The sequence below is a fragment of the Rhododendron vialii genome, chromosome 2a, assembly GCF_030253575.1.
Source record: "Rhododendron vialii isolate Sample 1 chromosome 2a, ASM3025357v1".
NCBI classification, from domain to species: Eukaryota; Viridiplantae; Streptophyta; class Magnoliopsida; order Ericales; family Ericaceae; genus Rhododendron; species Rhododendron vialii.
Window position 1 is genome coordinate 15,899,977 of NC_080558.1, and position 24,174 is coordinate 15,924,150.

The 24,174-nt window shown below is 38.7% G+C and overlaps 1 protein-coding gene across 3 annotated transcripts; it reads left to right on the forward strand.

Moving 5' to 3' along the window:
- The first annotated feature begins 5,826 nt into the window (after positions 1–5,826).
- LOC131313362 (transcription initiation factor IIF subunit alpha) lies at positions 5,827–23,134 on the forward strand. Of its 3 annotated transcripts, none has more exons than XM_058341642.1 (10): positions 5,827–5,990; positions 6,369–6,547; positions 7,503–7,661; positions 8,734–8,879; positions 9,177–9,547; positions 10,095–10,210; positions 10,911–11,048; positions 12,764–12,976; positions 13,089–13,331; positions 13,749–14,257. In XM_058341642.1, the coding sequence occupies exons 2-10, from the start codon at positions 6,377–6,379 to the stop codon at positions 13,836–13,838; spliced, it is 1,647 nt and encodes a 548-aa protein (XP_058197625.1). In that variant the 5' UTR covers positions 5,827–5,990; positions 6,369–6,376; the 3' UTR covers positions 13,839–14,257. The 3 variants fall into 3 exon arrangements, with proteins under 3 accessions (XP_058197625.1, XP_058197631.1, XP_058197642.1); XM_058341648.1 differs by lacking the exons at positions 13,089–13,331; positions 13,749–14,257 and adding exons at positions 16,015–16,254; positions 16,689–17,287 and having other exon boundaries at positions 5,836–5,990; XM_058341659.1 differs by lacking the exons at positions 10,911–11,048; positions 12,764–12,976; positions 13,089–13,331; positions 13,749–14,257 and adding exons at positions 20,192–20,230; positions 21,777–23,134 and having other exon boundaries at positions 5,836–5,990.
- The last annotated feature ends 1,040 nt before the right edge of the window (positions 23,135–24,174 follow it).

A 24,174-nucleotide genomic window follows, 5' to 3' on the forward strand; every position in this document is an offset into this window, starting at 1 on the left:
TGCCATATCAAGTTAAGAGCCCATGAATTATCTCTATCAAACGGGTCGGGCCGGCACAGGCACGACACATTTACGAGCAGAACAGTATTGCAAGGCATGATCCCAGCCTATAGGTGGGCCAGGCTAGACGGATATTTTGGGGCACGTGGCACGAGCACTAGAAGGCACGGACACGACATGAGTAAAAAATCGAAGACTTAAAATAATTAATCGCAAAAGTAGATATACAGGCTATATACCAAAAGATATGACAAATTGTTTGCAAACCAACAGAAAGTTGACGTGCGTCTCTTAAGTCCAAAAATTAAACTCCACATCAAAGTTGACGGGCTTATAAGCGAATGATTTGGATCATCAAGTTGTGCTGGGGAAAGATTTGGACGATTGAATTAAACTTTAACATAAATGTTGTGTATGACTTCAATTTAATGAAGGGGTTCATTGGGTCAGTTGGGCCTGTGAGTTTACTTTATAATTATGTGTATTCAACAGTTTGGAGGGTTTAAAAGCATCTGCAAATGGGGTTGGATATATTTGTGTGTTAAAATGTGTATTGTGATAAAAATAGGTCCCACAAGTGTATGTTAGACATTGCTAACATAGGAATGTGTTAGAACATCCACAATGAGTTTGGTAAATTAGTGTATTAAAATATTTATTAGGATAAAAAATGGGTTTTACAAGTGTATATTAGGAATAATGGACATTTACATTTTATGGTTGGAGTCCCACCAATTTTCACCGGTTAGAGAGGCCCTGAATTATAGAGGTGGAACCCACCTATTGTTTGTTAGCATAGTTGTCAAACTTGGTACACATGCTAGCACACTACAAAGATTTAACACACTCTAACACACAAACTAATGCAAACATTGTGGCACAAAAAAATACAATTTTATTTGCTAAGTCTTAACACACACAATTAAAACACTAGTTAATACACCCATTGTAGATGCTCAAGGAAAAAAAGCTTGTTTTGGTTAGAACACAATAGAGAGGAGATTGGATCATCAAGTTGAGCTTGGAGAAGCTTGTTTTGCTCGCCAATTATTAGCCCACCGTGATCTATTCGCTTTGAGGTCCACCCATAACTTTCTTAACAGCTCCTTTGGATGGAGGGGTGAGAGAAGAAAAGAAAGGGGAGTGGTCTCCTTATTAGTGAGAGAAGAAAAGAAAGGGTTGTGTTTTCTCACGACCCCAACCAAACAATTGTGAGAAATCAGATTCTCAGGGCAATTTCCGGCGATGGGAACGGTCTCCGGCGAAGCTCCGGCGACCAAGATCTCTCAACTCCCGCGACCAAACACACTGTCTCCCATCTCCGGCAACCAAAGGGGGTGTCTGTCTCTCAACCCCAGCGACTGCACATCACTCCGTGGCCCGCACGCACTCTTCTCTCACGAAATCGTACCAAATCGGTGAGAAACAAAAACAGGGGTGTAAGGGGTTCTCGTCTCCCTCCCTTTCTCACCCTCTCTCGCCTGCTACACCATCCAAACGCCAGAGGTGTTCCTCTCTCCCTCAAACTCCTTTCTTTTCTCGCTAAGTCGCTCCATCCAAAGGTAGTGTAAAATCATCACATCGAAAATCAAATCCAGTCATCACATTCTAACGAAAGCTATTTTAACTCCAATCATATCATCTCGTATCCGGGGATCACCTGTGATTCCCGCACATCTGACAACGACAATAAAGTTACTATTTCACAGTGTTCTAAATGGCGGCCGCCGAGGCGCTTGGAGGTGCCCTACCGCCACGCCAATACCCCTTGGCATTTGATTTGGCGCCCATGGAGGTTTGGTGGTGCATGGCGGCCTTGACGGTCTTAGCGGTCTTGGCGGCATCTTTGGAGGCCTTTGGCGGCCTAAAATGTATAGTATTAAACTAATGGAGATCAAGTTTTGGAAGGGTATGGAAGAGAAGAGTTAGAGGAAGGAGATGAACTTTGAACTTGGCATTAGGGATCTCCGATCTCGTTTATTTCTATTTATTGTCTTATTCAACTTATTTGCTAGTTGCTACTACTTAATTTCATTTGGGTTTGTACATTAAACTTTGCATTATGGTTATATAGAACTTTGAACTTGCATTATGGATACATAGAATATAGTTTGATTGGATAATGGTTTGTTAAAAAAAAAAAAACGCCGAATTGCTTGGCGCTGCCTAGGCGGCTTGGCGCTTGGAGGTGGGTCTCCGCCCTGCTAGCGCCAAGCGCCATTTAGAATATTGCTATTTCACTCCCTCTTTGAGTTCCAAAAAAATTACCCATAAACAAAGAGAAAATGATGATCATATTTTGCTCACAGGACAAAGTTACGTGACTACGTACGTTTACCTCTAAAATCGGAGAAATTTTTCAGTGCCGAGTGGGCATGGGTCACGTGGTGTCGTGCACGCATCTTGGCCGTCCAAATGTATTTTGGATGGTCAATATTTGTTTTGGGTTTGAGGAGGTATTTTGATAATTTTACACTAAAAAGTTACCCAAATAGATCTGGGCCGTCCAAAAGTCCAAAACACGTTTGGACAGCCGAGATGGTGTTCGGCACCACGTGGCCTGTGCCCACCCGGCACTGAAAAAACTTCTCCTAAAATCGTGAACGCTTAACAAACAGAAGGAGCCTATTGCCGTGAGATGAATTGTAACACCCCGTCCCACATCAGAAGTTTACATGAATGATCTTTGGCATATAACAAACCTTGTGGGTTACTACTAGTACCTTGTGCTTAAGCTTTTGGGCCATGTGGTGTGGCTTGTGGATCAAAATCGGAGTACTGGGCCAGTGGTCTGCTTGGGGCGTTACAGGTGGTATCAAAGCCATCTATGTACACAACCATGTGGGCCTTTGGAGTTTGGTTGGATTTGGTTGTTGGTTAATTTGGTTTGATTAGTGTCGGTGATTATAGTGCTCAACCCCTTGCCAGGGCGCGAGGCTATAAAGTTGGGGAGATTGTAACACCCCGTCCCACATCAGAAGTCTACATGGATGATCTTGGGCATATAACAAACCTTGTGGGTTACTACTAGTACCTTGTGCTTAAGCTTTTGGGCCATGTGGTGTGGCTTGTGGATCAAAATCGGGGTACTAGGCCAGTGGTCTGCTTGGGGCGTTACAGGTAGGTAGATGAACATAACGAGAGAGATGGAGTGCACAGGAAATGAGGGTGTGCAGATGCTGTCCTGGGTTGTGTATAATGAGTGGCTCCGTGTGTCGATCGAGTTGTGTGCATGGCGGTTGTGCGTGAATAATATTGGCCTTAGTCTGGGGCGGTGACTTTGCTAAGAATAGTGGTGAAAGGAATCATGACAATGGGTCTTGATTTTATATTGCAATAACTTGTACGTACATGTGTTTTTTTTTTTTTGATCCGCACGTACATGTGTTGTTTACATAGGTTATTTGTGGACAAGTGAATTTTGGAAGGGAAACAAGTGGCTACATGGGAGAAATATTGTTGGAATTGAAAATCAATTTGGGCTTTGTAGTTTCTGGTTGGTACTGAGTATTAGTTACCTAGATTGGGGTTTGGGTAGTCTATTGATACATTGTTCCCTAGCTAGTTTCATTATCAATGTATATACAGTTGGTGATAATATTACTATATGATGCCTTATTCAGGTTAAGCTCGTTTTGCGTGGTTCGACTTGCATTACTTTTGGGCTCAGGTGAGTGGTTAAGCATGTTACGTATTTTCGAACTTTTCCGTGTCCCTTAAATTATTGTTTAGAAGATTTTATGATTGGAATTGGAAACCCGTAACTATTTTATTTGGTTACTTAAATCGGCATGCGGTAAAACATTTGGGGAAATCTTTTATTGTTTGAATAAATCTTTTTGGTGAGAACTTTGTGGATATTGTTGGGAACATATTTTGGAAAGTTCAGGGAAATTAATCCTCTGTGTGCGGGTGACTCTGGCCATTAGAGAAGAGACTGGATTAGGCCGGTGACTCTAATGCTCAACGGCTTTCTTTTGCTGGATCATTCTTAGGGAAAAGTTCCACGGGTTGCCTACTCGTGGTGACTCTAAGTTTTGATATTGGATCCAATTATGAGACATTTATTCACTGGCATTTGGTTGTATTGATATTGATTGTGGTTCCCCATTATTGTTGGAGATTGGTTTGTGATCACCATTGAGATTTATTGGTAAATGATTTATGGCCAAATTTGTTGGTTTGATGCACTCTTTCGTATGCCAAAATATGTTAATGTGATAATCTATTTTTAGCCATGTTTTAGAATTGTATTATTATACATGCTTTACTACTCACTGAGCTCGTCAGCTGACGGATTTATTCAAACTTCTTTTTCAGGCAAGTTGGGAAGTTAGGCAAGGACTCTGGCGGCATCTCGGAGATTCCTTTTGTTGACCTCCTTAGGGTGTCTCATCCTAGCTTAGTATTTTTTTTTTCATCGCTTCCGCATTGAAATATCTTGTCAGACGTCTGGATTCTGTTATTACTGTTGGATCACTAGATATTATTGGTTTATGGGATGTTTATACCCCATTCTTTTTGTGGAATTTATTGGTTGGGGATGTTCTGAATTAAAAAAAAAAGGTTGACTGTTTGGTGGATCCTTGCTTGGGAGTTTTTATAAAAAAAAAATTTAGGCTGCATGTTCTATGAGCTTTGGTTTTGTGGTTCATGGCCGGTCACTTCTCATTTTGGGGTGTGACATGAATACTTTACATTAGGGCTGTACACGGTTTGGATTTGATCGGATTTCTATAAATCCAATCATAATCGGTATCTCACGGTTTTTAAAAAATGCAATCCAATTCTAATCCAGAAGTCTCACGGTTCGGTTTCGGTTTTATCCACGGATTTCCTTACATAAAAATAAAATGATGTTATTGCTAACTAAAAATGTAAAATGCAAACACTTATTAGTGTTATGGAATGTAACAACTAATAAGTGTTACACTAATAAATGTTTGCAGCCTTGCTAGTTTCAAATTTCAGATAACATTACAGCAAGTTAGTCCCATTGTTTTAGTTTAGAATCGTTCAAGACAGCAACCAAATAAAGGCTAAGCATTGTCCAAATTCCACTAACAAAATATGCAAATTCTGGTCAAACATTATGTACTTATTACCTTAAGTTTATAATATTGTCACATTAATGTAAAATTGTTAAAAAAATTCATAACAATTAGTAAAGTTATAATTATTACACATGTATATGTATTTTTTTATTTTTTTAAATATCTCACAGTCCGGTTCGATTAATCCACGGTTTTAAAATGAAAATCCAATCCTAATTCGTATCTCACGGTTTTTAAATTTTTGAATCCATGTCCAGACCATTAATTTACGGACAAAATCTAAAAGGCACAGATCAATTCGGTCCGGAACGGTATCATGATTCTTAGTTTTTTTTGAACAGCCCTACTTTACGTGTTGAGTTTTGAAAATTAGAGAGTAAAATTGAAGTTAGCCATAGTTGAAGGGGTTTAACATTATTTACCCCTAGTACCCACAACAGCTCAACTAGACGAGAGAGAGAGCGGCGCCGCAATTCGCAGCACTCTATTTTCTCTCATAATCCGTTAAAAATTTTCAATTATACTCGACAGTTAGTTACCGAAATTGAAATATATTTTCAACATCCAATTATCGAAATATAATATTTTTTTCAACAGCTATTTACTGAAAATGCATGTTCGGCAGTTGTTTACCGAAAGTTGAACATATTTTCGACATATAGTTACCGAAATATAATCTGGTTTTTAACAATAATTTACCGAAATGTTATTTATAATTTTTAACAACCATTTATCGAAATGTAATGAACTATGAAAGAAAATAAAAGATTGCGAATAGCAGCGCCAGGGAGGGAGAGGGGACATTCTCCCGTGAAGTAGAATTTACATTCTTCAACACGGTATTTCAGTTGAGGATCAAATTCTAGGGTTTTTGCCGGTAATCGTCGCTTTATATATCCAATTTCTACACGATCAGAACCAGACGAAATCGATTAGGTACCTCTCTCTCTCTCTCTCTCTCTCTCTCTCTCTCTCTCTCGTCGTCTATAGCTCTACGATATGTTTGGGCCCTAGTAAATGATCACTCCTTGAGCGAGTTTTCTGATGTCCGATCCACACACCAAAACCTAGTCTTTTACATTTTTCTCCTTTTGGTTAGTCTGTATTTTAATGATTTTGTATGTATTGTAGGAACCAAAAACCAAAATTTACGATTCCTTTTGATCGTAAAATTACGAAATCCTATTAATTTGCATGTTATTTCCACATTCCTTCCGGATTTCGTCGTTGGAAACCTTTTGCCTGCCCCACTTTCTTTCGTTTCTCTATTTGGCAATGAATGGGCGTGTTGATGTGTATATGCGTGAGTTGTAGGAAGAGAGATGTCGTTTGATTTGCTGCTGAAGCCGTCGTGCAGCGGCTGCGGATCGTCCAAGGATCTATACGGAAGCAACTGCAAGCACTTGACTCTCTGCTTGTCATGCGGCAAAACAATGGCCGAGAACCATGCTAAATGCTACGAGTGTGGCGCCACCATCACCCGATTGATTCGGGTTCGTCTCTTTCGTCTCTCTTGTAGATACACTAGATGCCCGGGCACACAAATGGAATTATGCAATAGAGGGAAAAAGAAAAATATTTAGTTGAGATCAACCTTTTAGTGAAATGTGAAATGGGAAAGTAGGAAAGAGGGGAGAAGAAAATTAGGGTAAAAGTTTTATTTTTCTTGTTTGCAGTTTCTTATATGAAGTTGAAGGGGTAGTTTAGGAAAGCTGAAATGTGAGCCAGCCTCAAAGCTGTTGTTCACGCCAAAAGGGGTGTTCCCTTTATAATAGTAATGCATAGATGTTACGATTTGTTTGGAGTCCTTGCAGTTCTAATAATTCAAGGTGGTAGTAAGATTCACAAGTTTATTTGTTGGGACTTTCGACTTTTACTCTTTTTAACTGTCTAGCAGGAAAGGAATGCTGAAACATCTTTTATTTCTGAACTGTTTGTTGAAAACATCTTTTGCAGTCTACCAAAAAAAAAAATTTTTTTTTCAACATAGCCATCGGAATACATGCTTGTCACTAATTGGAGGTTTTGGCATATGGGCTCAGATCCCAAAACAAGAAACTTATAGTTTAGGTTTTTTTTCTCATCCCTTTTTCTACATGTCATGCTTTTCCTCAGCTAGAGATCTAATAATGTTAAGCTTACAAGGGTAAAAAGGAGATTGTTGTCTTATTAAATCAGAAGAATATAGCAAGTTCTGCTTAGAGAACACTTAAATTTTTTTTTGGGGGGGTGAGCTTTTATGCGGATGGTGCATTCTCTTTTGCATCGTAACGGAAAATTCTGTTTATTGTTAGAATTCAATATAATATGATTTTCAGATTTCCATATTTGGGCTTTCACGAGCATGTTGTTCAATATTGAAAGAAAAATGCGGGTATCAAGGATTCTAAATGGTAATCAAATCATGGACGCTGAAGTTCATGCTTATTCTGTTTCTGCCTCTTTCAGGAATACAATGTTCGGGCATGTTCTAGCAACGACAAGAACTACTTCATTGGTAGGTTTGTGACAGGTCTACCAAGTTTTTCAAAGAAGCAGAGTGCTGAGAATAAGTGGTCTATCCAGAAAGAAGGACTTCAGGGTCGTCAAGTGACTGATGCTTTGCGGGTAGTGATTTCAAACTTTTTTCAAACTTGTTCGTATGCTTGTGGTTCTGTATCTTTCTTACTTTCTGTCTTATATCTGCTGATATAATAAGTGATTCATGTGCTTTAACTTGAAAAAGTCAAAAGCTACCGTTAAGGAAAATGAACACTTGATTTTGTACGCTAGTATACATGTCCTGATAATTTCAGATATCAATACTGCTGCTTTAAGAATCACTTTTTCATTAGAAGTATTGTTTGTTATCAAATTGATTTGTTTCCGTGCACGGTGCTCCCATTTCAGCCTTCATGGCTCACAGACTCTGTACGATCACTATGAAAGAAAAATAACTAGTATTTTGAATTCCGATAATCTCAATAAAGCAATTTTAGTTTTACTGGTAAGACTTGGACAAGCGGAAAGTATATGATCCCCATTCCACTTGCTTTGCTGATAACAACAGTGGACAGTTTATCTGATCCATTTTCAATCCTGTACAGACGTTGAGTCTGTCCTTATGTACAAATGTAATATTCTTGAGAAAATGGTTCACCTTGACTCCCCACCCCAACGGATAAAGAAAAGGATTTTATAACTTGCTATGTTTTTGTGTTGAAACTTATAGCGAAGTTAATGCAAAATTGGGAATTTGGAGAGAAACATTGGAGCCAAGAGTGGTTAGCATAAATATGAACATAACTTATTCATTAAAGGCTACAAGCAGCGCTACATGTTTAGGATGCATGCAACGAACGGCTTTGCAGATACGACAGTAAGGAAGTATGATAAGATTGTTGTTTTTTGGAGTGCTAGGGAGAGGGGAAGTTCTAAATTGACATGAAATGTGGCAATAAATTTAATAGAACATGTAGTCCTTAACAGGGTAGAAGTGTAGAACGGCAAAAGAGATTCATTATAGCTGACCCCGGTTGATTCGGACACAAGGCTTTAATTTGGCTTGGTTGGTTTGTCTTTCATTGCTTTTATCGTTCGGTCTAGATTATTTGATGTAATTTTTGTTGATCAGCTACTCTGCGCTGCTTGCTAATTCCATTTTTTACGGGCTCCATTACTATGTAATTCCATTGTGTAGGAGAAGTACAAGAATAAACCTTGGCTATTGGAGGATGAAACTGGCCAATTTCAGTACCATGGTCAGCTTGAGGGTGCACAATCAGCAACCTACTACCTACTAATGCTGCAGGGAAAGGAGTTTGCTGCTATTCCTGCAGGCTCTTGGTATGCACGCACTCTATGCTTTCACATCTCTTTTGTAGCACATTACATTTTTAGTGTTGCTTTGGTAATCCCGGCTAGATGAGAGCAGTATAAGCATATGTTTCTATTTTGTTGGAGTAAACTAGGTTTACTAATTGTTTTTAAAGGAAAAGGGTGAATTGAAAAATAGAGTTCCTTTTTTGCTGCTCTAATTGTTTGTGACAAATATCATGCTGCTAGTTTTTTCAGTTGTTGCACATGTATGAAGTCCAGTGCTAGCTTCTTGATTTTGATTTTCACTGTTCGTTTCTTTTTCAGGTATAACTTCAATAAAGTTGCACAATATAAGCAACTTACCTTGGAGGAAGCAGAAGAGAAAATGAAGAACAGAAGGAAAACTGCAGATGGGTATCAAAGATGGATGATGAAAGCAGCAAACAATGGAGCTGCTGCATTTGGTGAAGTTGAGAAGTTTGATGATAAGGAGAGCGGAGCTGGTGGTGGAAGGGGACGTAGGAAAACCAGTGGTGATGAGGAGGAGAACAATGCTTCAGATAGGGGAGAGGAAGACGAAGAAGAGGAGGAGGCGAGGAAAAGTAGACTTGGACTGAACAAAAGAAGTGGCGATGATGACGAAGAAGGTCCAAGAGGAGGTGACCTTGATATGGATGATGATGATGCTGAGAAGGGTGAGCTTTGCGTTGTTTTATACCATATACTGTATTCCAACAGAAAGATTCCTGTCTTATTGTTTGTTTGTTTGTTTTCATGCCATGAACATGTTGTGATAGTTTCTCTTTTAAACCTCTGGAATAAAACAACGGTTTGGCCAATGGCGGATATACTTAAAAGATAAATAAACATGTGTTCTAAAGATGGTGGCAGGAGTGTAATTGTGTTCTGAATTCCGATTTAGAGCATTTTAGATACATGATTCTTTGTTTTGGCTATCCCAGTATTTGATATTCAAACGTAAAGTTGATGCATGATGTATCTATTAGAAGAAAGCACGGATGAGGTAAGAAAAGAGAAGAGCTTCGTAGATAGAAGTAATCCAACTAAACTGTGTTTGTTGCATATTTTCTCCCCGTGATGTGATGTAGTCAATTCTTATTGTGTTTTTATAGTGAATTTTTAGCATTCGCTGAAAGTTCTCCTTTACACTACATTTATGAGGAATCCTTACAGATTTGATTAAGAAACACTTACAGATGGTTTGCTATTTCTTTTTGCTAGGTGACGATTGGGAGCATGAAGAAATTTTCACCGATGATGATGAAGCTGTTGCTATTGATCCTGAGGAACGAGAAGACTTAGCCCCTGAAATCCCAGCACCTCCGGAAATTAAGCAGGTTTTATTAATTTATAGTATTTTCTAGACTTGCTCGATGATAGTTGTAATGGTGCATTACACCACCACCCCATAGGAAGAGTTTCTTACTCTTTTCATCCTGGGTCCATCTTTCTACTTTGGGACATCCCTAAATGTAAGTCCCCTTTGAAACGTAAGGTAGATAACTAGATAAGGTTTAGTTTTCCGGAATTATGCAGTACAAATGGCTGAGAATTATTTAAAGTTGAAAATAAATGAGCTGTGAATCCCCAAAAGGACTAGCATTATTGGAACGAAGTAGGATTTATTCCATCTGTTCAAGTCTACTCTATACTACACATATTTTTTGAAATGGCCTTCTTGATTTTCATTGAATGTGACTTTTGTGAAGGACTGCTATGAGAACTGTAAGTACGTCGTTTGTATGTTTGTTGAAATGCCTCTAGCTTGCTAGATAAATACCTATATGTATTTCTTTCTCTACTATTGTCTTATTTGTTGTTAGTGAGGTAAATCATTCTTAGTGTGCTGTATGTCTCATTTTGTGTACTTATCAAGAAAATAAGCGTCTCTCTTTTTTGTCTGGCTTAACCTTGTGTCTTTGTGAGTTTCTTCACTGTATTCCCAATCTTCATGGATTACTATAGTTGTGATCCGGTAGCTTTATTGTTTTGTTTTGTTTTCTTTACGAGGCTGATGCCCTAAACATATGCCTACAGGATGAAGAGGATGAGGACGAAACTAATGAAGAGGAGGAAGGAGGCCTGAGCAAATCTGGAAAAGAGTTGAAGAAGCTGCTTGGGCGAACTGGTGGTTTGGATGATTCAGATGCAGAGGATGACGACGACGATGATGATGTAAGTTTATGTGATGCCTACTGTTTCTTAAAGTTGTACTCACGAGTTGAGATTTTATGTGGTATGCTTTTGTGAGAATCTTATGGGTTGTTTTCCCCGACGAAGTACCGGAAAACCTTAGTGGATGCTGTATCTGTGTAGGACATGGCAAGACACTGACAGACTGAGGACACATGGGGATATGTATGATAAGTCAAGTGGCGTGTCCAATTATTCATATTAAAATTTGTGTGGCACACGCTGAGCAATCGCATGTGTTTAGTGAGTTGTATGGAGACACATCTTGGTGTCACTTCATATTGTAAAAAACTTAGTTTAATTTGTAACAAACTTGTCACTTGCGCCAATGTTCTGAATACCGTACTAGTCAGGGTACCAGTTTTCCTACCGGTACGGTACGTACCGGTACCGGTCAAATACCGCGTACCATTCGGATTGATCGCTATTAGTGTTATTTTCCTACTTAAAAGAATTTATAGTATAATATACACTTTTTTAAAATAAAAATAAATAAATAAATCCGGTATTTGCTCGGTACCGTCCGGTATTGTCCGGAACTTGAAGAAAAAAATAAATTTAAAAGTAGTCTGGTACCATCCGGTATTGGCCAGTACTGACCAGTATGTCTGGAACCGGCCAGTATTTGAGCCAGAACGGAATTAGAGGTGTAGGGTACCGGATTCTGTCAAAAACGGTACGTACCGGCCGGTACGGAACGGTATTGATAACATTGACTTGCGCCTCAGTTTGTCTTTTTGATGGATCACAATTAAACACAAAAATATATGTAGTTTGTGCCCAAAAACAATGTTGTGATTGGTGTGGCTATTGCTGACTTCCCGCCAAGGGAGTCTGGTACTGTTTGATAAGTTGACAACACATTTCTTACCTATTTTCAGTCTGAACGGGTCAATAATATTCCGGTCAACCATGATGGCTAAAACACTAACTCCCCTACGGTGTCCGTGTCCCCCACTTGCCTCGTCTTAGAAAGCCACTGAATGAATTTGTGAGATCCCCTAGTTATACATAGGTGGAGAATACAATACAGCATCGTTTTGTCATCCTCTCAATCTTCTCCATTACCAAATTGTCCGCATATCGAGTTAATGCATGCCTTCTCAAATTGAAGGGCACAGAAGTATAACATTCACTACTAATTACCCTCGTTCAGAAACTACTTCAATTGTGTAACTGTTTTTCTAGAACTGTCTCCACCATATAAGAACATAACATCTAAGGCACTGCTTTAATCATTTATTTAAAAACTCTAAAAGAAAAGAGCCACGGTTCATGAAAGGCATGTGAGAGCCAAGTTCGTTGGTTGTGAAGAAGATAAAAGCATTCTTGATATGGGACCGCCCCATCGTTGCAAGTAGTGTCAAGTATGGTTTCGTACGTATACAATTTAGGTTTGTATTCATGAATGGTTTGAATGACATTTTATCTAGTTAAAAGATGACTCCCTACCCTATGCATTGCCTAACATGGAGGAGAAGAAGAGCAACAAATATTCTCTGCTTTGATTTTGTCCTTGTTATAGTTACTGGCATACAGCACGTTGGGAAGAATATGTGCTGCTTTTGTCTCTCAAGCATGTGGGGTCACTGGTTCAATATAAAGATCTATCTTTTCCCAAGTTATTGATTTTTATCCAATTTTACCTGAAGTTTCTATTGGAAATTAATCTTGGGTGCTCTGTTTGGTTTGTCCAGATAGAGGATGATACTTCACCTGTGCTGGCTCCCAAGCAGAAGGATGCTCCGAAAGAAGAACCTGTTGATAACAGTCCTTTAAAACAAGCTTCCTCGGGATCTGCTCGGGGCACCCCAACCACGTCCAAGTCAAAGGGAAAGAGGAAAACAAACGGCGATGATGTAAAAGCTAGTAATAATGGTGCACCTCCGAAAAAAGTGAAGACAGAAAATGTACATTTTTGCCTTAGTTGAAACATGCTTGATATATATTTGAGTACCTATTGCAGTAAAGATCTTTTGGTAGGTGAAATTTGTTGTCTAATTTTTACTTATCTGGGAGCAGGATGTGAAACCTTCGAAAGAAGAAATTACACTTACTTCAAAAAGCAGTGTACCTACAAAAGTTGCAGCGCCATCATCTTCCAAAATGTCTACTCCATCATCTTCAAGTGCATCAAAAATTGCGTCCACTGCATCATCTGGACCTGTCACAGAAGATGAAATCCGGGCAGTTCTAATGCAAAAGACTCCTGTGACCACACAGGATCTAGTTGCTAAATTTAAATCAAGATTGAAAACCAAAGAGGTAAGTGTTTGTTTTTCATGTTTTGTTGGGGCCTTCATCCTTGTTAACTTACATTTTTTACCAGGCATCACCCATGTTAACTTTGTTATGAAACATTCAATCTATTTTGAAATCTCCTTTTTCTGACCTCGAAGCCCAAGTTGTTTAGAAAGTTAATTAGCTTGGAGAGCATGATCACTTCGGCGGAGATAAAGTACTTCCTATCTGACTTTAGCTTGTCGACATTGTCTAATCCTTCTTGGTAATTGTTTTCAAAGAGATTATTGGGTTACCAGTGTAGAAGGCTGAAACCGAAAGCAGATCTCATTAACGGTCCATTTGTAATCAAAGATGATGTGCTTTTCGTAGAAGCATGGTATTCTATGAGCATTCTTTCTGGCAGTTTCTTGTTGAAGCTGATGGAGTTCTTTTATGCAGGATAAGGATGCTTTTGCAGCTATACTGAGGAGAATTTCCAAAATACAGAAAACCAATGGGCCTAACTACGTTGTGTTGAGAGATAAATGACTGCGCGATGATGCTGCCCAAGCTATTTTGCTCTGCAAATCTTCTGCTTTGCCTGGCATCTTCTGCATACTGGTGAACCGACTTACTGAAGGTTGATGAGGATTTCTCTGCAGAAATTCATAGCCAAGAAACACTGTAGGAAATAGTACTTGTATTCCTCTACTGCCCCTGCCACTACCCCCGCTCCTCCAATGAAAATAGAGGAAGTAAAAAGAGAGGCAACAAGAAAAAAAATTCTGCAAACCCTATGCTTTAGACATTTTTGAACTTTTCATTGGCTTGGGAATACCCAATATTGCTAATGGCTATCCTTGTAGCCAGCACCATGTTCATATCTGTATCAATCTGTGCTTGTAACCAGTCATTGTGTTATTTCATAATGATCTAGGTAAATGTAATGTTATGCACTATTTTCTTTTTTTTTCTTCTTTCTATTCAGTTATGTGATTATATTTTAGGTAAATTTCCTAAATGACGGATACCCCTTACTTCTGAGAAATAACAATGAGCCCCTTGTGGTTTGTATTTGCATTTTACCGACACTCCCAATCGACACTAGTTTGTCCGAACACAAGATTGAATGGGTCAAAAGTGATTTGTATCATTTCAAAATTCACCCTTTTTTGATAATAAAAAGTAAAATCAACTCATTTTGAATCAAAGGAATTTTTTACCATAGGAGGAGCTGGTTTGATTTTAAAAAATGGGAGTTAAATATATTACTAACTATTTAATTTTACTACTCGTAAGAAAAATATTTATACGGACGGTATAAGGCCGCAGAAATAAATAAAAATAAACCTCACATATGCGCAGCCTTCTCGGGCCCAACTCCTAATTCGAGCCTCCAGTTCTAACACAGAGGCTTCTTCAATCAAACCCTAATTCGAGCACCCCCTTTACATGGAGTCTCCGACGGATAACATGGAAACGCTCTCTATCTCCTCTCCAGATCAAGCCCCTTCCTCCGATTCCACATCCCAGCAAGCTCCTAAAACACCTTCTTATACATGTTCATGTTCATGTCTGTGTGTACTTGTGTATGTGTTTACGGGAACGTATAATTGTACGTGTTGGATTGGCAAATTTGTCTTAACAGGGGGATGAGTGTGGAGGAGAAGTTCAGGATTGTGAGGAGTGTTGGGGAAGAGTGCATCCAAGAGGATGAGTTGCTAAACCTGCTGTCGAAGAAGCCCGAAACCGTTTGCTACGATGGGTTCGAACCCTCCGGTAGAATGCATATTGCCCAGGTTTGCGATTGACAACATAGTCAATTGTCCTTAATGTTGTTTACCCATTTGAAGAATTTTAATTGTACCAATTATGCTGCAGTTTTTTAAGTTCATTTTTTTGCTGTATGGTCCTTGTGTAGCTATCCGTTTCATAGTTGCCCTCAATGCTGTTACCTATTTGAAGAATTTTGATTTTGCCTGTTATGCTGCAATTTTTGAAGTTCAGTTCTTGCTGCATGGTCCTTGTGCAGTTAACTGTTTTGTAATTGTTCTCAATGTTGTTACCTATTTGAAGAATTTTGATTTTACCAGTTATGCTGCAATTTTTAAAGTTCATTTCTTGCTGTATGGTCCTTGTGTAGCTAACCGTTTTGTAGTTGTCCTCAATGCTGTTATCTATTTGAGGAATTTTGATTTACCAGTTATGCTGCAAGTTTTAAAGTTCAGTTCTTGCTGTATGGGCCTTGTGTAGCTAACCATTTCATAATTCAGCTATTATTGTATGAACGTTTGGGAGAGGTCTTTTTCACACCCGGGTGTTCCCATCTCAAATGATAGGAAAAACAGTGGTTTAGATAATGTCACATAGACTGGCATGATGATGGGAATTTTTGAGATAAAAAAGTTTCCAATTACGATTCACCTAGAGCATTATATTGTTTGTCATTAGAGGGGGGACACAACTTGTGTGTGCAATGGAACTCTCCATGATATTCGTGTACTTTAGAGGATTGTAATCCCCTGGTTTCTTTAAAGTGATATGCTTGACTAGTATTTAGGATGAGCATAGATATTTTTTTCCGCATTTTTTTTTTATTTTAACAGAAAATGTACATTTTTGCCTTAGTTGAAACATGCTTGATATATATTTGAGTACCTATTGCACAGTAAAGATCTTTTGGTAGGTGAAATTTGTTGTCTAACTTTTACTTATCTGGGAGCAGGATGTGAAACCTTCGAAAGAAGAAATTGCACTTACTTCAAAAAGTAGTGTACCTACAAAAGTTGCAGCGCCATCATCTTCCAAAATGTCTACTCCATCTTCGAATGCATCAAAAATTGTGTCCACTGCATCATCTGGACTTGTCACAGAAGATGAAATCCGGGCAGTTCTAATACAAAAGACTCCTGTGACCACACTGGATCTTGTTGCTAAATTTAAATCAAGATTGAAAACCAAAGAGGTAAGTGTTTGTTTTTCATGTTTTGTTGGGGCCTTCATCCTTGTTAACTTGTACTATTTTTTACCAGGCATCACCCATGTTAAGTTGTTAACTTTGTTATGAAACATTCAATCTATTTTGAAATCTCCTTTTTCTGACCTCGAAGCCCAAGTTGTTTAGAAAGTTAATTAGCTTGGAGAGCATGATCACTTTGGTGGAGATAAAAGTAAAAGTACTTCCTATCTGACTGTAGCTTGTCGACATTGTCTAATCCTTCTTGGTAATTGTTTTCAAAGAGATTATTGGGTTACCAGTGTAGAAGGCTGAAACCGAAAGCAGATCTCTTGAACGGTCCATTTGTAATCAAAGATGATGTGCTTTTCTTTGAAGCATGGTATTCTATGAGCATTCTTTCCGGCAGTTTCTTGTTGAAGCTGATGGAGTTCTTTATGCAGGATAAGGATGCTTTTGCAGCTATACTGAGGAGAATTTCCAAAATACGGAAAACCAATGGGCCTAACTACGTTGTGTTGAGAGATAAATGACTGGGAGAATTTCCAAAATACAGAAAACCAAGCTATTTTGCTCTCCAAATCTTCTGCTTTGCCTGGCATCTGCTGCATACTGCTGAACCGACTTACCGAAGGTGGTTGAGAATTTCTCTACCGAAATTCATAACCAAGAAACACTGTAGGAAATAGTACTTGTATTCCTCAACTGCCCCTGCCCCTCCGATGAAAATAGAGGAAGTAAAAAGAAAGGCAACAAGAAAAAAAATTCTGCAAACCCTATGCTTTAGACATTTTTGAACTCGTAATTCGAATGGATGGTACTGTTTACTGGTGGTGTGCCTGATTTCACTGGCTTGGGAATACCTAATATTGCTAGTGGCTATCCTTGTAGCCAGCACCATGTTCATAGCTGTATCAATCTGTGCTTATAACCAGTCGTCGTGTTATTTCATAATGATCTAGGTAAATGTAATGTTACGCACTATTTTCATTATTTTTTTCTTTCTATTCAATTATGTGATTATATTTTGGGTAAATTTCCTTAATGACGGATACCCCTTACTTCTGAGAAATAACAATGAGCCCCTTGTGGTTTGTGTTTGCATTTGACCGACACTCCCAATCGACACTAGTTTGTCCGAACACAAGATGGAATTGGTCAAAAGTGATTTGAATCATTTCAAAATTCACCCTTTTTCGATAATAAAAAGTAAAATCAACTCATTTTGAATCAAAGCAATTTTTTACCGTAGGAGGAGCTGGTTTGATTTTAAAAAAATGGGAGTTAAATATATTACTAACTATTTAATTTTACAACTCGTAAGAACAAAAGATTTTGGTCAAAAAGAATAAATTTGTCACTCTTGGGTCAAAATAAATTAAGAATTGAGATCTTTGTTATTAATTACTCTCCCTGTCCGAAATTGGATGTTAATTATATGCATGTCAATTTTAATTTCTTGTATCTTTCAATTTGATCAATTCCGTTACTTCCGTTCAAGAAAGCAAGTAGTAACATCCATTGTAGAATTGAAGGAGCTAACGGATCCAACTCTTTACCGGAGGGGTCAAGTGTTCTTCGCAGCGTGTAGAAATAGAGTGCACAAGAGCGGTGAATTGGGTTGGATTTTTTAATTTCTCTCGTCGAGACGAATTAGTAATTTACAAAAATTGTAGTGATAGATGAGATAATTTTTTGTGCATGATACTTCCTAGTGTATCACTACAAGAATTTTGTTTTATATCATTTTTAATGGAAAATTGATATTCACACTCCTCTTTTTGTTATCCACTCTTTTTTTTTTTGTTTTTTAGTGTTGAAAATGTGTATTTTTTTTTGTTGCAAAAAGAGCATGAATAACTACATAAAAAGGAGTGTAAATATCATTTCCCTTTTAATTGTATGAAAACCTTTCTTCGCTAATTAATTTTCCCTTCTAATTGTATGAAAATCTTTCTTCGCTAATTAAAAAAAGAGAAATCATAATACTAAAACTGTTTTTACCAGTGCTAAAATTACGGTGAAAAAAAAAAATAGGGGGACAAAATCCACTTTTTGCAGCTGAACCAAATGGATGGGAACAGGACTGGATGGGGTGGAGTAGCTACGTACAGCGGATCTTTTCTTGAAAGGTTCCGAGTTGTATCATTGGTTTCAATCACAGCACTCGCATCATCCTTGGACGAGACGACCATGGCGGAAGAAACTAGGGCTCAGGAGCGGAAACCAACCGAGGAGGCAATTCGACAGCTGAAGAAGGACAACGCTCATCTACAGGCAAATTCAATTGCTCAACACGCCCATTCAATCGCTCAACTCAAAGACCTGATCACAACTAAGTCTCAAATGCGATCAAGTCATTTCGAAGACGGCGACCCAGCTCCAACACCACGAGCATGGAGATTCCTCGCACTTGCAGAAAAGCGGCTCACTTCAGACGCGCTGTGCGGAGATCGATTTTCCGCGATTCTCCGGTGAAGATCCCTCGGGGTGGGTGTATAAGTGTGAGAGATTCTTCGAATTTAACCACATCGAGGAGGAGAGTAGGGTTAAGCTGGCGGTGACGCATTTAGACGGGAAAGCTATCCGGTGGTATCACTGGTTTGAGAAAACGCAAAAGGAGGGCTTGAACTGGAAGGATTTCACATTTGGATTACAAGTCCGATTGGGACCAAACGCTTTTGAAGACGCAACCGGCGAATTAACCAAACCGCGATAGGTCTCTACAGTTCGTGTGTACCAAGAACGTTTTGAGGAATTTGGGAGTCGAACCACGGGATTACCGGAGGAAGCTTTGTCAGTTGTTTTGTGAGTGGATTGAAGGAAGAGATCAAGGCGGGAGTCCAGATGTTCCAACCTAGCAACATTTCTCAGGCCATCGGTTTGGCTAGGCTGCAAGAAGAGACCATTGAGGCCATAATCAGGAGGGCCAGGCAACCTTTCAAACCAACCAACAGTGGATGGCCACCCTCTATGGCTATTCCTAAGCTCACCACTACGACTGGGGTAAGATCTGATTCTAAATTCCCTACTGCTAACTCGTTTGTCCCCAAAATTCCATCAAGTTCTACGCTACTTCTACCCCAAACCTTGTATCGAACAACTATATTCAATTCCCAATCAAACGTTTAACACCTAAGGAAATGGAAGCCAGGAGAGACAAGGGACTCTGCTATAATTGTGATGAAAAATATGTTAGAGGGCATAGGTGTCAGAAGAAGCAACTGTATCTGTTGGGCAATTGGCATATCACTTAGATCTTCCCCCCGCTCACGGATTCATCCAGTTTTCCATGAGTCACTACTCAAAAAGAAGTTGGGCAGTGGTGTGGTTCCTCAACCCACTCTCCCTCCTATTGGAGATGACAGTGTTCCAGCTCCACGGCTTGTGGCTTTGTAGACAGGCGTTTGGTTAAGTTTAAGGGTAGACCTGCTGCCCAAGTGCTGGTTCAATGGTCAAATTCCTTTGCAGAGGATGCCACTTGGGAGTATTTTCATAAGCTCAAGGCCAAGTTTCCACAGTTCGAGCCTTGTGGTCAAGGCTCCTCATAAGGGGGTGGAATGATGCACTACTTAATATAGATGGCATGTGATGGATGGGAACAGCCTGATGGGTGGAGTAGCTACAGCGGATCTTTTCTTGAAGAAGTTTTCGTTCGTTAGGTTGTTCACATATTGCTGAGCTAGCTGGCGATTCTGTTTTCCTTTTTCAATTCCGTTGTATAAAGGGGAGAGGAGAGTGAGTAGTTAGGCATGATTGTCATGAATAAAGTTTAGGGACGGAAGGTTCCCAGTTGTTCCTCTCTAAATCAATACAAATCTATCCCCAATTTTCCCCCAAAATTCCTCAATTACTCTTTTTCTGGATCCCCTTTGTATCATCTTCAAGTTGAATTGTTTTGTTTTATTTTCTTTATGATTCTCATGCCATAAACATATGCCTGCAGGATGAAGAGGATGCAGAGGATGAGGACAACAATGAGGATGTAAGTTTATGTGATGCCTACTGTTTCTTAAAGTTGTACTCGCAAGTTGAGATTTTATGTAGTACGCTTTTGTGTGAAGCTTATGGGTTGTTTTTCCCTATGAAGTACTGGAAAACCTTAGTGGATGTTGTATCCGTGTTGGACATGGCAAGACACTGACAGACTGAGGACACATGGGGATACGTATGATATGTCAAGTGGCGCGTCCAATTATTTTTATTAAAATTTCTGTGGGACATGTTGAGCAATCGCGTGTGTTCAGTGAGTTCACTGAGTTGTATGGGGACACAGCTTGGTGTCACTTTTAAGGGTTAAAATTTGTAACAAACTTGTCACTTGCACCTCAGTTTGTCTTTTTGATGGATCACAATTAAACAGTATATGTAGTTTTTTCATTTGTGCCCAAAAATAATGTTGTGATTGGCTTCGCTATTGCTGACTTCCTGCTAAGGGAGTCTGGTACTGTTTGATAACTCATTTCTTACCTATTTTCAGTCGGAGCGAGTCAATAATGTTTCGGTCGACCATGATGGCTAAAACACCAACTCCTCTGCGGTGCCCATGTCCCCCAATAGTCTCGTCTTAGGTAGCCACTGAATGAATTTGTGAGATCCCATAGTTATACATAAGTGAGCACAATTCAGCATCTCTCAAGTTTTGTCATCCTCTCAATCTTCTCCATTACCGAGTTGTCCGCACAATGAGTTAATGCATGCCTTCTCACATTGAAGGGCACAGAAGTATAACATTCACTACTAATTACCCTCGTTCAGAAACTACTTCAATAGTGTAACTGCATTTCTAGAACTGTCCATCATATACTAACATAAGAGAGCCAAGTTCGTTGGTTGTGAAGAAGATAAAAGCATTCTTGATATGGGACCACCCCGTCCTTGCAAGTAGTGTCAAGTTTGGTTTGTAGGTTTACAATTTAGGTTTGTATTCATGAAATGGTTTGAATGACATTTTATCTACTTAAAAGATGACTCCCTATGAATTGCATAACATTTTGGAGAAGGAGAACAAATGTTCTCGGTTTTGATTATATCCTTGTTATAGTTACTGGCATACAGCACATTGGGAAGAATATGTGATGCTTTTGTCTCTCAAGCACGTGGGGTCACTGGTTCAATATCTTTATCTATCTGGTCCCAAGTTATTGATTTTTATCCAACTTTACTTGAAGTTTCTATTGGCAATTAATCTTGGGTACTTAGATTGGTTTGTCCAGATGGAGGATGACACTTCTCCTGTGCTGGCTCCCAATCAGAAGGATGCTCCGAAAGAAGAACCTTCTTATAACAGCCCTTTAAAACAAGCTTCCTCGGGATCTGCTCGCGTCCAAGTCAAAGGGAAAGAGGTAAACAAACGGGGATGATGTAAAAGCTAGTACTAATAAAGTTGCACCTCCAAAAAAAGCAAGACAGAAAATGTACATTTTTGCCTTAATTGAAACATGCTTGATATATGTTTGAGTGCCTGTTCCATATTAAAGATCTTTTGGTAGGTGAATTTTGTTGTCTAACTTTTACTTCTCTGGGAGCAGGAGGTGAAACCGTCGAAAGAAGAAATTGCACTTACTTCGAAAAGTAGCGTGCGCTGCATGCTTACAAAAGTTGCAGCACAATCATCTTCGAAAACTACGTCCACTGCATCATGTGCTGGACCTTTCACAGAACATGAAATCTGGGCAGTCTTAATGCGAAAGACTCCTGTGACCACGCGGGACCTTGTTGCTAAATTTAAATCCAGATTGAAAAGAAAAAGAGGTAAGTGTTGGTTTTTTCATGTTTTGTTGGGGCCTTCATCCTTGTTAACTTATATTTTTTTACCAGGCATCACACATGTTAAACTTTGTTATGACGCATTCAATCTATTTTGAAATCTCTTTTTTCTAACCTCAAAACCCAAGTTGTATGAGAAAGTTAATTAGCCTGGAGAACATGATCACTTCGGGTGGAGATGAAGTAAAAGTACTTCCTATCTGACTTTAGCTTGTTGACGTAGTCTAATCCTTCTTGGTAATTGTTTTCAAAGAGATTATTGGGTTACCAGTGTAGAAGGCTGAAACCGAAAGCAGATCTCATGAACGATCCATTTTTAATCAAAGATGATGTGCCTTTCTTAGAAGCATGGTATTCTCTGAGCATTCTTTCCAGCAGTTTCTTGTTGAAGCTGATGGAGTTCTTTTATGCAGGATAAGGATGCTTTTGCAGCTCTACTGAGGAGAATTTCCAGAATACGGAAAACCAATGGGCCTAACTACGTTGTTTTGAGAGATAAATGACTTTGTGCTGATGCTGCAAAGCTATTTTGCTCTTCAAATCTTCTGCTTTGCCTGGCACCTGCTGCATACTGGTAAAACCGCTTACCGAAGGTGGTTGAGGCTTTCTTCCTCTACAGAAATTCATAGCCAAGAAACACTGTAGGAAATGATATTCCTCTACTGCCCCTGCCCCTGCCCTTGCCCCCGTCACTGCGATGAAAATAGATGAAGTAAAAAGAGAGGCAACAAGAAAATATTTTCTGCAAACCCTATGCTTTGACATTTTTGAACTCGTAATTCTATGTTGTTACATACCGTAACAGATTGATGGTACTGTTTACCGGTTGTGTTTTCTCTAGCTTGGGAATACCCAATATTGATAGTGGCTTATCCTTGTGTGCAGCACCATGTTCATATTTTTTCGAAAAACCAATTCTCTATCAATCTGTGCTTATAACCAGTCATAAGGAAAATATAATTATCTACGTCAATGTAATGTTATGCACTATTTTAATTTTTTCTTTCTTTCTATTCAATTATGCGATTATATATTTGCGTAAATTTCACCGATGGTACCCCTGAGGTTTGTCTTAATGATGGATACCTCCTTATGAGAAATAACAATGAGCCGCTTGTGGTTTGTATCTGTATTTGACTGACACCCCCAATCGACACTAGTTTGTCTAAATACATGACGGAATGAGTCAAAAGTGACTTGTATCATTTCAAAATTCACCCTTCTTGATTATAAAAAGTAAAATCAACTCATTTTGAGTCAAAGTAATTTTTTACCAGAGGAGAAGCTATTTTGATTTTTAAACAATGGTAAAATTTGTTACTCCCCCCGTCCATTTTTAAGTATCTTGCTTCGTAACTCCAATTTATTAATAAGACATCATTGTTACACATTTCACATATTTATTAATAAAACATCATCATTACATATTTCACATCAATTTTTATCTCATCTTTCCCTACTTACTCTCTACAGAGACATCATCATTACACTTTTACTCATTAATTTTTTAAAATGAAATCTACTTTTAGGGGCAAAATAGAAAATGCACCAACTTTTACCTACTAACTTTACAAAATGGACACTTATTAAAGAACAGCCTAAAATAGAATACTGGATTCTAAAAAATAGACAGGGGGAGTACTATTAACTGTTTAATTTTACTTCTTGAAAGAAATTTTTTTGTCAAAAAGAATAAATTTATCACTCTTGGGTCAAAATAAATTAAGACTTGAGATCTTTTATTAATAATATTTTTATTTAAAAGGGTACACCTTTTGTCAAATCTAGCAGGTGTTTAGTCAAATGACTCGAATAGTTGTTGGTTGAGTGTTGAGAAAACAAACATTGAAATAAAAGGGGTTTAGCTCGTGTTTAGTCAAATAAATTAAGACTTGAGATCTTTTTATTAATAATATTTTTATTTAAAAGGGTACACCTTTTTTATTTTTTTTCCCAAAAAAAAGAGTGGGGGGGGGGGGGGGGGGGGGGGGGTGTGTGTGTGTGTGTGTGTGTGTGTGTGTTGGGGGTTGTGTGTTTTAGCATCATTTCTCCTACTTGGGAGTATCTATTATGAAAGCAAACCATAGGGGGTGACAGTGGAATTTACCCTTCAAAAACTCTAAGAACAGGAAATTTCATAGGGCACAATTCACTTATACT

Excerpts from the sequence above, each read along its gene's own strand:
- LOC131313362 (XM_058341642.1), top strand. The coding sequence starts at position 6,377 with ATGTCGTTTGATTTGCTGCTGAAGCCGTCGTGCAGCGGCTGCGGATCG. Across the intron at positions 8,880-9,176 it reads GCTATTCCTGCAGGCTCTTG|GTATAACTTCAATAAAGTTG; the intron begins GTATGCACGCAC and ends TTTCTTTTTCAG. Across the intron at positions 10,211-10,910 it reads CACCTCCGGAAATTAAGCAG|GATGAAGAGGATGAGGACGA; the intron begins GTTTTATTAATT and ends ATATGCCTACAG.